Raw genomic sequence first — 14,790 nt, forward strand, 5'->3', positions numbered from 1 at the left:
TAACCCGCGTGGTCACTGCACGTCATAGCTAACCCGCCTAGAACTCTTACTTTGGTTATGCAAGTGACAATGTGACAAATATACAAGTATTAAATATTAATTATCCAAATAAAAGCATTAAATTGCGGCCAACACAACCACCACCATCTAACCATAACTCCTCTTACTAAGTTTCTCATTTACGTTCAAATTATTTCTCTATATAAACACTAACCCTACCCTCCTTCACAATCACCAAATCTTCATATCTCACTACCGAAACAAGAACACTGAACCCTAACTCTTCTTCAAGCTTAGTTTATTCACAATCATAGCCATGGCAGGAGTTAAGTTGGTCAGCCTTTTCATGGTCTGCATGGTGATTGCACCAATGGTTACCGAAGCCATATCCTGCGGTCAGATAAGTGGGGCGCTGGCTCCATGCATGAACTACCTGAAGGGACAAGGAAGCCTCCCAGCAGCATGCTGCAGTGGGGTTAAATCCATCAACAGCGCTGCTCAAACCACACCTGACCGCCAAGCTGCATGCAACTGCTTGAAAAACGCCGCCGGTGGCATTCCCGGGATCAACCAGAATCTGGCCGGCGGTCTCCCTGGAGCTTGCGGTGTTAGCATTCCCTACAAGATCAGCATGTCCACCAACTGCGCTAGGTAAACTTTCATCTTCTTTTCTTTTTCTTTTTCTTATAGTTTTCTGCTAAAAAAGACCTGATTTGAAAAACATTCTACTAACTGACAATTATGTGTTGTATTGCAGCGTCAAGTGAAGTGGGAACATGGTGGGGACCTTTATGGCAGAAAAGAAAGAGAGAGTAGTAATATGGGATAATGAGAAGAATAAAAGGGGTGCTTGTAGCTAATAGTACTCCGTTAGATGAGAGCCAGTGTAGCTCTTTCTTGTCTAGTTGTCTTATTACTCTTGTTAAAGTCTTCTCGTGTCTGTAATATGTTTTTGTTATTTGGTACTTTATCTCATATCTATTGTTAAGTTATATCCAATATTTTCTTTATTTTGCTTTAATTACCTCTTTTATTTTGTCTGCCAATTCTTTTTTTATAAATAGTGATTTGCAAAGCTAATAATTTAACGGTTTTCCGATTATTTGATTCTATAAATGAATAGATTCATATTCAAAAAGATAAATCCTATGATAAAATTAAAAAAAAAAAGTGATTTACGAGGTAAAATAAATAAATGGTTGAATGACTATTTAATACTAAACATTAAAAAGATATTTAATATATGAATAACGGTGTAATTATTTAATATTTTCAGATACAAAAATCCGTCGATGGTAATTCAAAAAGATTATTTTATTATTTTAATATCTGTTACTGGCGTTTTGCGTTTGTAACAACAAGCGTGTGAATGCGGGCGTGCCAGGAAGCGGATTCCAAAATGTAACTTAACTTCTTAAACGAGCGATTGGGGTTTGGTTAACCTTATAACAAGTACTCCAATCAAGTAATGCTAAAACAAAGAATTCAACTGTAAATGTGTTTACTAATTGAATGAAATGAAAATACAAGTGTTTGAGTAGAAATTGCAGAAGTTCAATCGTAAAGTTCTTTACTGATTGAAGAAAATTGAGAATGCTAAGTGCTGAGTGTTTTTGCCTTTGGGCTGGTTTTTGTTGGATTTGATCGGGGGCTGCAAATTGGCTGCTCTTCTCTTATTTATAGCTTCATCATTTGAAAACTGCTGCTTCATGAACCAACTGCACACGTTCTTCCCCACCTTCAGGAACTGCCAATCGTGTCTTTACTTCTGCTGCACGTGCTTTTTAACTTCTTTTCTTCTGGAATGGACTTTCTTGGGCTTATGGGCCATTTAAATTAATATTTAATGGCCATCTCAAATTTGGGCTTAATCTTCTGCAACTGGGCTTGGACTTTTTGAATTAGCTTCTGGAGTAGTCAACTTCTAGAAATCAACCTTTAGAAACCAACCTCTAGAAATTAACTTCTGTCAGCATTAGTCAACCTCTAGAAATCAACCTTTAGGAACCAACCTTTAGAAATCAACCTTTAGGAACCAACCTTTAGAAATCAACCTTTAGGAATCAACTTCTAAAGTCTAGTCAACCTCTAGAAATTAACTTCCTAGTCAAACAGTCAATTTTTAGAAATCACCCTCTGAAATCAAAATTGATCAACCTCTAAAAATTAATTTAAGCCAATCATTAATAATACCTCTTTTATCTTTTGAAAAGAATAGGGGCTTTATGGCCTTTAAGCCATATTTTTAATTTTGGTGCAAACAATGCCCCCTGTATAATTGGCTTTTTAAGACTAAAGCCATTTATATATATTCTTTTAGCCAAAATTAATTATATTCCATCATAGAGAGTCTAAAATTAGAGATTCTGAAAATTCGCGGCATGTGTTTTAGCCGTTAGATTTTCAAAAATTCAAATTTTTCTAAGAACTCCAAAGAATATGCAAAATTCATATGGCTTAATATTTTTTTTTTTTTAAATTCAGGGCCTCTAAAAAGCCCAAGTGCTTTAATCTTCTTCCTCCTCTAAACCACAAACTCTTAGCACAAATCTAAAATCCCAAAAATTTAAATTAATGTATTTATCTTATATTCTCTCAACCCAAATTTTGCCCAAATCAATTAAATTAATAATTGGGAAAAAGGAGGTTCACCCGCCGGCCACCAACAGGGAAGCGGTGGCACCAACGGCACGCACTACAGCAGCTGATCCACCGCTCGGCAGCTCTTCTCTCCAACCTGCTGCTCGTCGCCGGCTACTCCAGCTGACCGCTCCTCGCCGTCCAGCTCTTCTCACCCAGCTCCAACGGCAGTCTTCTCAGAAACGGCAGTCCTCCCAGCTGCACGCCGTCACCGTACCCAGCAGCTCCAGGCATGACGGCGTTTTCCTTGCCAGCAGCAGTGGCGTCTCGCGTCTTAGCAGCAGCGGCGGCGTCCTAGCAACGATAGTCACCAGCTCCAACGGTCATCAGCAACTCTCAACCGGTCACGCCCAGCAGCTCGCCATCTCCCTCGCGGCTTTGCCCGCCAAGCTCTAGCTGCAACCCGACGGTGACCTTAACAAGTCCGATCACCATCACGGCAGGTATAACTCTTCAATTTACATTCTTACATTTTAGTTGCCGTAATGTGATCTTTGATTTGGTTTATCAGGCAAGATTATGAAATTAATTGCCTAAAATTGGAGTCAATGTCAACATTTAAATTTAATTATTCAAAATCTGTATCAATGTCAACAATTGAGTTTAACTGCTAAGAATTTTAGCGTCAATTTCAGACTCTACCACGGCTTCTTCATCTCTGAAGCCGTCGGTCTTTTACTTTTTAGACGGGTCAATAGCTACTCCGCCTTTGAGACCCACTATAGCAACTAATCCTTTGCAAGAAAATGTAATCCAATCAACATATAAAGATTAAATTTCAGAATGTTTGATATTGTTTTGTTGTTGATTTTGAATTGTTGAATATGTTTGTATTTAAATCTTGCAGAATCTCCTACATTGGCAACTACAAGCACCAATTTCTCTGACTTTGCGGCTCAGAAGCCAGCTTTTAATGCCTTTGCCATGTGATCCACATCCAACCTTTTGACAAGTACAAGTAAGCAAAATTTAGTTTCATTATAATTGCTTGTTTTTTGTGGATTGGTTGGTATGGATTTGGCATAGTGTTGTTTGTTTGGAATGGATTTTCATATGCAGGTATTGTTTTTAATGGTTTTTAGGATACCATTGCAGTATTAGAAATCTTGCAACTTCCTCAGGCTATGAATTAGTTAAATTGCTTTTAGCCTTTAGAAGTCACAAGATCTCTAAATAGTTAAGTTAAACAAAATTTAAGGCCATATGGCATTTTGGCCTAATTTTGTCATCTGCATATACCCTATTCACTCTAATTTCCTTTGAACCATTTAAAAAACCAAATTGGCCAAGTAATTAGTTTAGATTCGCTTGTTTTGAAATTCATAAAAAAAAACCAATTACTCTGCTTATTTTCGCCAATTTTGAATAAGTGTGCATATTGCTTATAAGTAGAGTTTATACTTACAGGTTCTGAGTTAGTCACGCCAGCTGTGACTATTCCAATTTATCCTCTTTTGGAAGGGTTTGCCAATGGGAGAGAAAAGAATGAAGTAAATGGCATTGTTGATTATAGAGATCCTGTCTTTTTCAAATTTCAACATTTGCACGTCGCCATCCAAGAGAAACATCATGTCATGAATTTATAGGCCGTTTATCCAGAGTTTGTGAAAGTGAAGTCCGTTTGCCGATAATAATGAGATAAGCTGAGGTGTAGCATCTCTTTTCAAATTTTCCTCCATCTCACTTGTCACATACTGCTCAGGACTCCTCCACCAACTTTGATACTATTTAGCAGTATTTGTATATCGAACTAGTCAAGTAGTTGATGGTTGTAATAATTTAGTACCTTCAAAAGTTGTTGGATTATGTTCCTTCTATTTATCTCAGACGATATTTTTCTCACACGGCCTTTTGGCCATTACTTGCTTGTTGTGACACGTACACTTGCACATATTCACTTGTTCATGCATTGCATTACAGAGACGCCATTCAGGTACTTTCTAAACTTCAAATGTCTTGGTGTGAAGATGGCTCTCCAGCCATTTGTTTGCTTGTTGTGTTCCACACCAAGATTCACTTACAGGTACAGCCATGCATTGCATTTTCACTATGTGTTTATGTTCCTGGTATGAAGATGGCTTTTGCCATATACTTGTGTAGTGATGTGATGTCCATACCAGGACTTGTTTCACGAACAAATCACATATGTCACTTACAGCCATGCATTGCATTACAGGGCCGTTTTTGTTTGCTGTTGAATGTTGTTGAATTTTCTTTTTATCCCTTTAGCTTAGTTAGCCAAAGTTTAAGAAGTCTTAGCAGAATAGAGACTTATAAACATAGTAGGAGTTTGACTTTCCACCTTTGACAGTCAACTCTTGACATCAACTTTTAGAGGATCAACTGACCAGTCAACTTGAACTTCTAGGAATCAACTTTTAGAAATCAACTCCTAGGACAAACTTCTGGAATTAATTTTTAGGAGTCCACTTTTAGAAGTCAGCTTCTAGAACTTCTAGGAATCAACTTTTAGGAGTCGACTTCTAGAACCAACTTCTGGAATTAATTTTCTATAGTCGACTAATTATAGCCTCACCAATTTAGCTAAAGTAGCCAAATTTTAGAATTTTAATTATCAAAAATGGCTAAAAGCCATTACATTACATCTTGTGCCAAAATCCATAAGTTAATGAAAAAGTATAGGTTTAGCCAAAATAGCCAAACTACTAAAAATCTGATAATACACTCGGCTAAAAAGCCACAATGTTACGACTCATGTACTGATATTGCTAAAACAAGTTACATAATCTGCAGTACATGTATGGCTAAAATCCATTAAGTCATTTCTAAGTTGTATTTCTCCCAGATGGTGGGGGTGTATTTCTTCAAGTACTTTCCATTAATAAATTTTCTATGAGGCTCACCCTCTAAACTTGATAGCCAGTACGCATTCCCCTTCATCACCTTGTGGACTAAGAATGGCCCTTCCCAATTAGTAGACCATTTCCCATATTCTCTATCTTTAGTACCAGGGGGTAAGATCAACTTCCATACTAGCTCATCTTCTTGAAATGTCTTAGGTCTAACTTTCTTGTTGTAGCTTCTGGAGACTTTTTTCTTCTGTATTATCATATTGTTTAAAGCCTGAAGTCTCCCTTCTTCTAGATTTTCTAACTCCATCATCATGGTTTCATTGTAATCTTCTGGAGTCAAATGATTCTGCTTAGCTACTCTCAATGACCTCACCACCACCTCCATGGGTAACACTGCATCATGACCATAGGTTAGCATAAATGGACTTACTCCTGTAGCATTTCGCCTAGAGGTGCGATATGCCCAGAGTGCTTCTGATAAAATCCGATGCCAATCCTTTGGATTTTCTTCCAACATTTTTTGAACTATGTTGATGATAATTTTATTAGAAGATTCAGCTTGGCCATTGGCCTGAGCATAATAAGGTGTAGAGGTCAATAATTTTATTCCATAATCAGTGGCAAATTCTTGCATCTCCTTACCAGTGAACATTGTGCCCTGGTCAGTAGTTACTGATTGTGGAATTCCAAATTGATGAATAATTTCCTCTTTAATAAATTTAATAACATCTTTTTGCTCTGTCTTTACCAATGGCTTAGCGACTACCCATTTGGTAAAGTAATCAGTAGCTACAATTATGAAACTGTGATTTTTAGAAGATGGAGGATATATTTTACCTATCAAATCTATGGCCCAACCTCTGAATGGCCATGGTTTGATGACAGACTTCAACTCAGCAGCTGGAAGTCTTTGTATGTTTCCATACCTTTGGCACGATTGACAACCCTTTGCAAAAGTCATGCAATCTTTTAGGATTGATGGCCAGAAGTAACCATGTCTTCGGATCAGCCATCTCATTTTCACTCCGGATTGATGTGCTCCACAAACTCCTTCATGAGTTTGTTTCATGACCTCTAGTGCCTCTGTAGTTCCAAGGCATCTTAGCAATAGGTTGTCGAATCCTCTTCTGTATAAAACATCTTCTATGAGCACGTAGTTAACAGCTCTCACTCTTACTTTATACATCATCTTCTTGCTAGGATTCTCCAGGTACTTTTTAATGTCTCTCCTCCAATCCTGTACTAAGTTATCATCAATATTGAAAATATCTAGTTGTACTCCTCTTTTAAAAATTGAAGGGTGAGTTTTTCTTTGTACCATTACTAGTCGGTGAGTTAACTCCTCCGACAGACGTAGGCCAGATGCTAGCTGTGATAATTCATCGGCCTCCCAATTTTCCTCTCTAGGAACATGTACTAATTCAACCTCTTCAAAACTCTCTATTAACTGTATAGCAATAGCATAATAAGAAGTTAAAGAGTAACTCATACATTTATATTCGCCAGACACTTGTCTAATAACCAATTGAGAATCTCCAATTATTTTGACCTTTTTAGCACCTAGATCTAGGAGGATTTCTAATCCAATAATCAAAGCCTCATACTCAGATTGATTATTTGTACATTCAAAGTCAAGATTAAAAGACAAGGAGGTCTTAGCTCCAGAAGGTGATACTATTATGATTCCAGCACCCGCAGACCTATCTGTACTAGACCCATCAAATTTAAGCATCCAAGGTCTATGTTCATTCATAAAAACCGGTAAGTCAAATTTACTTTCATCTCCTAGGTTTATACATGGATGGTCGGCTAGGAAATCTGCTAGAGCCTGACCTTTGACCGACTTCTGGGGATGATAAATCAAATGAAAGTCTGCCAAACTTAATAACCACTTTCCAATATTTCCTGATAAAACAGGTTTGTTTAGCATATATTTCATCAAGTCGGTTTGAGACACCACATAGACTCTATTACTAAGCAGATAGTGTCTTAACTTAGTGCAGGCAAAAAACAAAGCCAGACACAATTTCATGATAGGAGTGTATCTAACCTCTGTAGATGTCATCGAACGGCTCAAATAATAAATAGCCTGTTCATGTCCATCTTGGTTGCTCTGGGCTAGCAGACACCCAATTGAACCTTCGGCTGCTGAAATGTACAACCTCAGAGGTATACCCTTTTTTGGAGGCATCAATACAGGAGGCTTCATTAGATAATCTTTAATTTCATCAAAAGCCTCTTGATGGATGGTTTCCCATCTGAAGACATCCTCCTTTTTTAATTTCAACAGTTCTGAGAACACTTTTGTTTTTCCTGCAAGATTAGATATAAATCTCCTTAAGTAATTAACCTGCCCAAGAAACCTCTGAAGTTCTGTTTTATTTCTAGGCGGTTTAGCTTCTCGAATAGCTTTGGTTTTGTTTTGGTCCACTTCAATGCCTCTTTCATGGACCAAAAACCCCAAAAAAATTCCGGCTTTTACACCAAAGGCGCATTTCAGAGGATTGAGTTTTAAACAGTGAACTCTCATCCTCCTAAATGCTTCCTCTAGATTTTCCAAATGATCTTTCATTAGTTTTGATTTTACAACAACATCATCAATATAAACCTCCATAGTTTTACCTAAGAGGTCGTGGAAGATGGCATTCATAGCCCTCTGATATGTTGCACCAGCATTACGTAAACCAAACGGCATGACCACCCATTCAAATGTCCCAATAGATCCTGGACATCTAAATGCCGTTTTGGAGATGTCTTCTTTAGCCACCATAATCTGGTTATATCCAGCAAAACAATCCATAAAAGACAAAAGAGAATGATTAGCTGTAGCATCAATAAGAGTGTCAGCAATTGGCATAGCATAAATATCTTTAGGAGTTGCTTCATTTAAGTCCCTAAAGTCTATGCATATTCTAAGTTTTCCATTCTTTTTAACCACTGGAACAACATTTGCTAACCAATTACTATATTTAGCAGGCCTAATAAAGCCTGCTTTACACAATTTTTCAATTTCCTCTTTTACCTTTAATTCAACTTCTTTTGACACTCTTCTTGGAGGTTGGCGGTATGGCTGAAACTCGGGCTTAATAGGAAGCCGATGTTCTACCAATGTCCTGCTTAACCCCGGCATATCAGAATATTGCCATGCAAAGCAATCTTTGTATTCCTGCAAGAGTACAGTTAATTTTATTTTTAAACCAACCTCTAGGTTTTTACTAACAAAAGTTACCTGAGGTTCCTCAGAGGTTCCAAGATTCACTTCTTCTAACTCCTCTCTAACATGGATGGCTTCATCATCTATCCAAGGAGGTGCTTGTTCTAGCTCCTCCAAGCCAATCTCATGATCTTCAGAAACTTCTTCTTCTTCGTAAACCACTTCAGCATCTAGAACCTCTGCCAAGTTGTTTTCCTCCATAATTCCTTCCATAATGTACTGCATACGTTCTTTTAAGATAGCAGATGCAGCTGCTGCAAACTCACTAGAGGTGAGCTTAATCATTAATTTCTTCAATGGTGATGGAGGAACACGGCTTGTTGTATGGAATAATAGCCGTTGATCCAAGTATCTCAGTTGCTTTTCTTTTGACCTCTTCATGCACATTCAGAGGTTTGTCGGATTTCTCTTTCTTCTGCCCTTTTTTACTTTTCCCAGTAAATTGGATGGGGCCAACACATGAGTCATAATAACGGGCCTCTACCATGTTGGTGGCAGTGGTAAATGGCTTTGTGTCTGCCCATACCACCTCCACCTCATTTCCCTTCCAAAAGAGCAGAAACTGGTGTAAGGATGAAGGAACGCACCAATTGGCATGAATCCAATCTCGTCCCAAAAGAGCTTGGTAGCTGGCTGATGAATTTACAACAAAGAACGCCGATAGGGAAGTTTTGCTCCCTACAGTTACCTCTACTGGGAGAACACCAATAGTTTTTGTGAGCTCTCCAGTAAAGGCAGACACACTAACCTCTGTAGAGATGAGATCTTCTGTAGTTTTTCCTAGAGGTTGTAGCATGTTGAATGGCATAATATTCACAGCAGAACCATTATCAATCAAGACTCTGGAGGTTGGTCTGCCATTGAAGTGAGCCTTTATGTACAAAGGCTTAATATGCTTGGTCATTGCCTCTGCAGGTTTGTCAAAAATCACCCTCTTTGGTCCACCATTTGCAGCTTCTTGTATGGTGACCTGGCTGCGACACTCATCTTTTGGAGGTTTGGATACCTCCTCTCTCTGAATTTCTTCTACTTCCTCAGAGTTGTCAGGACCTTTGAAATCACTTGGAAGAATCAAGGAGAAAGCATTACAAGTGAGGGGAATCTCAATTTCACCCACTCTGATGGATCTCTTCTTATCACCTTCTGTGTCTGATTCTGAGTCGCCATTCTCTAGAGATCTCCTCTGAAATTTGCCGCTTTCCTTAACTGGTGGAGTGTCATCAGTATCCTCTTTCAAGAGGTCGTTTAGTCTCATGCCCTCCTTTAGGATTTCCTCATCCACGAGATCATCCAACTCCATGTCGTCTTCTAGGAGATCATCTAAGTTCATGCCATCTCCTGCAAATTCTCCTTCAAGAAAAGCATCCAACTCCATATCCGAAATTTCCTTCTTCGAAGGCACGTGGGAAGTTTTATTTTTCACTTCCACTTCCTCTGAAGATTTTTGGCTTCCAGATTGCTCTTTCTCAATTAAGATCTTCTTTGACCCCTTTTCCTCTACAACTTTTCTAGGATCTTCCAAGTGCCTGGACTGCCACTCGTTTCTTGCAGCAGCCCTCAACCTCTGGCGCCTCCTCTTCTGAGTTCTTGTTAGTGGAGGCGGAAACTTCTTGTGATAATTGGTATGCCACCTTGGACTAGGTGAGACCAATGGTGGTACCACGAATCTTTGTTCTTTTCTTCGGTTTTCAAAGGTAGAAGGAACCTCTGACTGTTTTTCTTTAAGTGCCAAAGGAGCTTTTGGCTTTTCCTCCCTAGGTGCCAAAGGAGCTTTTGGCTGTTCCTCCCTCTTCCACACGAAGGATCGCCTCTCCGGGAAGATATGCCTTTCTGGCCTCCTTTGATAGTAAGAGGCCCTGTTTTGTTTTTTCAAAAGAGGGCGGTTAGTAGAAACAAAATTATTAGAGTTTCTAGATACCTGCCTTCTTTCTCCTCTGTAATCCCGCTTTACCTCTGCTCTCCTTTCCCGTTCGAATTGCTCTCCCCTGACTCTTTGGTCATTTTGCTCCCTGATTCTGAGCTTTCTTTTTATATCTAATAACAACCTCAAGTCAAGTTCCGAGAGATCACTGGCATTCACAGACGCCACAGCCGGAAAAGGATCTTCATCTATTACCAGTGCCTCCTTTTTTTCTGGGAATTTTAAAACTCCCTTGGCAATCCTATCCTGTATAATATTTTTGAACCCCCAACATGAATTGGTTGAGTGGTTCCAGGAGTTGTGGAACTTGCAATACTCTCTGCCTTTCAACTCATCTTTTGAAGGCATTTTATGGTCCGGAGGCAAAGTAATGAACTTCTCTTTCAACAGAAAATCAAAAATTTCTTCTGTTTTTGAAACCTCAAAAGTATACAGAGGTTGGGCATTGGAATTCTGTTTCTTCCACCCATCAGGTGCTTTTTTAATCAACATAGGGCAGGTACATGAACCGGTGGCCGTGAGGTCGGCTACCGCGGTTTCATATGCTCCCACCTCCTGATAGTAAGTGCCCATTGCCACCTTCTTCTTGTGGCTTTCTTCTCTTAGGAGTTCTTCATATTCAGAGACTTTAGCAGCTAACTCATAGAAGTCCCTGAATTCCATCCCCTGGAACTTTTTCCGGAGCTCAATGTCCAAGCCCCTCTGAGCCATTTTTACATACTCAGTTTCTGGTAGAACAATTTTACACCTGCTCCTCATTCTTTTGAAGCGGTGTATATACATGTCGGCATCCTCTCCCGACCTTTGAGAAACTCTTGACAATTCTGCTATGCAAACCTCTGGCTCTGCACGGTAAAATTGAGTATGGAAAAGCCTCTCCATCTCCTGCCATGTGAGCACTGAGTTCCTGGGCAAAGTAGCATACCAAGTAAAGGCAGTACCTGTTAAAGAATTTGGAAATAATCTCAGCTTGAAATTTGCAATGTTATCTAGGTTGGCCAAGACCCCACATTGAATTGTGAATTTCGCCACATGCTCAATGGTGGAGTGGCCATCCTCTCCAGAGAATAAAGAGAAGTTAGGAATTTTATAGCCTCTAGGGTAAGGATTCTCCCTGTCAATGACATCTGGATAAGGCTTGTGAAATTGCGGTCGGTCAATCTGCCTTAGACCTGGACCATACAACTCCTGAATTGCTTCTCTTACAGCCTCCATGTCTAGTTGCCTTCCCAAAGGTTGGGGTGGCACCTGAGGCTGATTTCTCTCTTGGGGCATGTAATTGCCCCCCGTGCCCAGAGGTTGAGGAAAATTTTGATTAACCTCTAGGTCGTCCGAAGTCGGACAATTAGCACCTGCATTAAACGGCCTGGAATTCCGGCCAGTTTGATTATTAGTTTTAAAAGAATTAAAATACACAGGTTCATCTCTTTTGTGAGGAGGAACGTACCTTTCTTCAGAGGGCGGGTTTAAGATTGGCACATGACTAGTGCTCCCAATCTCCTGGATTCCTCCAGATGGCTGCCCCCCGTGTCCCTTAGGATCTTGTTTGGCCGTATTAACAGCCTCTGGTACATCACCACCATGAGATGACACTTTGACAGCAACTATCAATTCTGCCAAATAGCGTTCCATTTCGAACTGCTTCTTATCCATCACCTCATGTTTCTTGGTCAACTCGGCTTGTGCTTGGTTAAAGCTAGCCTGAGTGTGTTTCATGTCTAACATGGCTTTTGACAGCATGTCTAAAGCCTCTACCAATCTTGGCTCAGAATTTCGCCGAGTTGGTGTCTATTGCTCTCCAAAGCCAGGAGGCACATCATCACTCGCCTCTCCTAGAGGCAAATTTTCTTTTTCAATGCTTCTGACCATGTGAGCCACATAGTCTCCATGTCCTACATTTGTAGTAGTAGGATCATCCACTGTATCCTGGGATACAATAACATCTTTTCCTTTTTCACTTCGAGTTCTAGCCATAACTCTTAGTGTCCCACTGGGCGTGCCAAAAATTGTTACTGGCGTTTTGCGTTTGTAACAACAAGCGTGTGAATGCGGGCGTGCCAGGAAGCGGATTCCAAAATGTAACTTAACTTCTTAAACGAGCGATTGGGGTTTGGTTAACCTTATAACAAGTACTCCAATCAAGTAATGCTAAAACAAAGAATTCAACTGTAAATGTGTTTACTAATTGAATGAAATGAAAATACAAGTGTTTGAGTAGAAATTGCAGAAGTTCAATCGTAAAGTTTTTTACTGATTGAAGAAAATTGAGAATGCTAAGTGCTGAGTGTTTTTGCCTTTGGGCTGGTTTTTGTTGGATTTGATCGGGGGCTGCAAATTGGCTGCTCTTCTCTTATTTATAGCTTCATCATTTGAAAACTGCTGCTTCATGAACCAACTGCACACGTTCTTCCCCACCTTCAGGAACTGCCAATCGTGTCTTTACTTCTGCTGCACGTGCTTTTTAACTTCTTTTCTTCTGGAATGGACTTTCTTGGGCTTATGGGCCATTTAAATTAATATTTAATGGCCATCTCAAATTTGGGCTTAATCTTCTGCAACTGGGCTTGGACTTTTTGAATTAGCTTCTGGAGTAGTCAACTTCTAGAAATCAACCTTTAGAAACCAACCTCTAGAAATTAACTTCTGTCAGCATTAGTCAACCTCTAGAAATCAACCTTTAGGAACCAACCTTTAGAAATCAACCTTTAGGAACCAACCTTTAGAAATCAACCTTTAGGAACCAACCTTTAGAAATCAACCTTTAGGAATCAACTTCTAAAGTCTAGTCAACCTCTAGAAATTAACTTCCTAGTCAAACAGTCAATTTTTAGAAATCACCCTCTGAAATCAAAATTGATCAACCTCTAAAAATTAATTTAAGCCAATCATTAATAATACCTCTTTTATCTTTTGAAAAGAATAGGGGCTTTATGGCCTTTAAGCCATATTTTTAATTTTGGTGCAAACAATATCATAAAATTAAACATTTATAAAAAAATTGAATTTAAATTCTTTTATATATATATATACACACACACACACACATCGTTTTTGGATCAAATGGTTGAGCCGGAGCATAAATTTTAAAATTATTTTTTTATATCACTTTTATTTAAAATTTACTAATAAATTTATTGTTATCTATTGAAAAATGCAATAACGAGAGTTAGTAGACATATTAAATAAGAATATAATAAAAAAAATTATAACAGCGATTAAATCTATTTAATGAGAATAGTATGCTAAGAAGGGTGCATTTTTCTTTAAGCCAGAAGATAGATAAAGAAGGGTGCATTTAACATTTCGGTTGGAGAGTGATAATGAAAGTCTCTTAGTTTGATGAACAGTAGTTACTTGGAACACATATAGTAACCCTTAGCTAAAAATCTCACTCTATGAATAAAATGTTTAATTACATAAAAAAATTCCGATTTTTACATGTAGGTTTATTTTAATTACGACTGTTGAAAGGTGGCATTTAAAGGCACTACCTTTCAATTTGTTTCAAATCTATCAGCAAAGTAAAATATAGTGTATTTTTTATGATTAAAATAACCCTGTATACTCTAAACGAAAGATAATAAGATTTGATGTCGATATATAATTTGGGTATTTAATTAATGGTTTAGTGAGTAACTTAGTCGACAAAAATTACATTGACATGATAAATTTGAAAAAAAAAATGAAAGATTTTGTCTTTAAATGCCACTTTTTAAAAGTCATGAATAAAACAAAACTGCATGCAAAAATTGTACTAGTAGTTTTTTATATAATTAATTCTTAAAAGCAAGACCTTTTAATTTTTTGAGAAGATGAAGTGAAAAGGAGGTTTAAGAGAGTTAATGAATGAGAACATGAAGTGAAAAGGATGTTGAAGAGAGTTACTGAGTAAGTTTTTACGTCACAGCTTGTTTAGAAGATGAAATCAAAGGTTTTAGTATTAACGAGTTTAGGAGTCCAGGTGTCAAAATTAAAGAGTGTCAATTGTCAAAACAGTGTCAAAAATAGATTGGGAGCTCAAAGTTAAACTATCACTTTTATTAAAAAAATTAATTAAAAATTATCATTAGTAATCATTATATTTAATAAAAATACTAATTATAAATTTAATTTTAATGACGGTGGATTGAAAATTTGTGTTATTTATTTTATGAAGGGTAAACCGACTATATCAAACAAAATCATATTAAGATTTTGGTTCA

General features: G+C 38.2%; 2 protein-coding genes across 2 annotated transcripts; one reads left to right on the forward strand and one right to left on the reverse strand.

Annotated features, from left to right (window-relative positions):
• The first annotated feature begins 220 nt into the window (after nucleotides 1–220).
• On the forward strand, nucleotides 221–1,021 carry LOC126677203 (non-specific lipid-transfer protein 1-like). The gene is made up of 2 exons (XM_050371754.2): nucleotides 221–651; nucleotides 758–1,021. Exons 1-2 carry the CDS (start codon nucleotides 317–319, stop codon nucleotides 765–767), a joined length of 345 nt encoding a protein of 114 aa, XP_050227711.1. The 5' UTR covers nucleotides 221–316; the 3' UTR covers nucleotides 768–1,021.
• A 4,394-nt stretch (nucleotides 1,022–5,415) lies between these two features.
• On the reverse strand, nucleotides 5,416–8,892 carry LOC126683811 (uncharacterized). Its single transcript, XM_056104734.1, has one exon. The coding sequence runs from the start codon at nucleotides 8,890–8,892 to the stop codon at nucleotides 5,416–5,418; it is 3,477 nt and encodes a 1,158-aa protein (XP_055960709.1).
• Nucleotides 8,893–14,790: the final 5,898 nt, after the last annotated feature.

Source organism: Mercurialis annua, linkage group LG1-X (genome assembly GCF_937616625.2).
Source record: "Mercurialis annua linkage group LG1-X, ddMerAnnu1.2, whole genome shotgun sequence".
NCBI classification, from domain to species: Eukaryota; Viridiplantae; Streptophyta; class Magnoliopsida; order Malpighiales; family Euphorbiaceae; genus Mercurialis; species Mercurialis annua.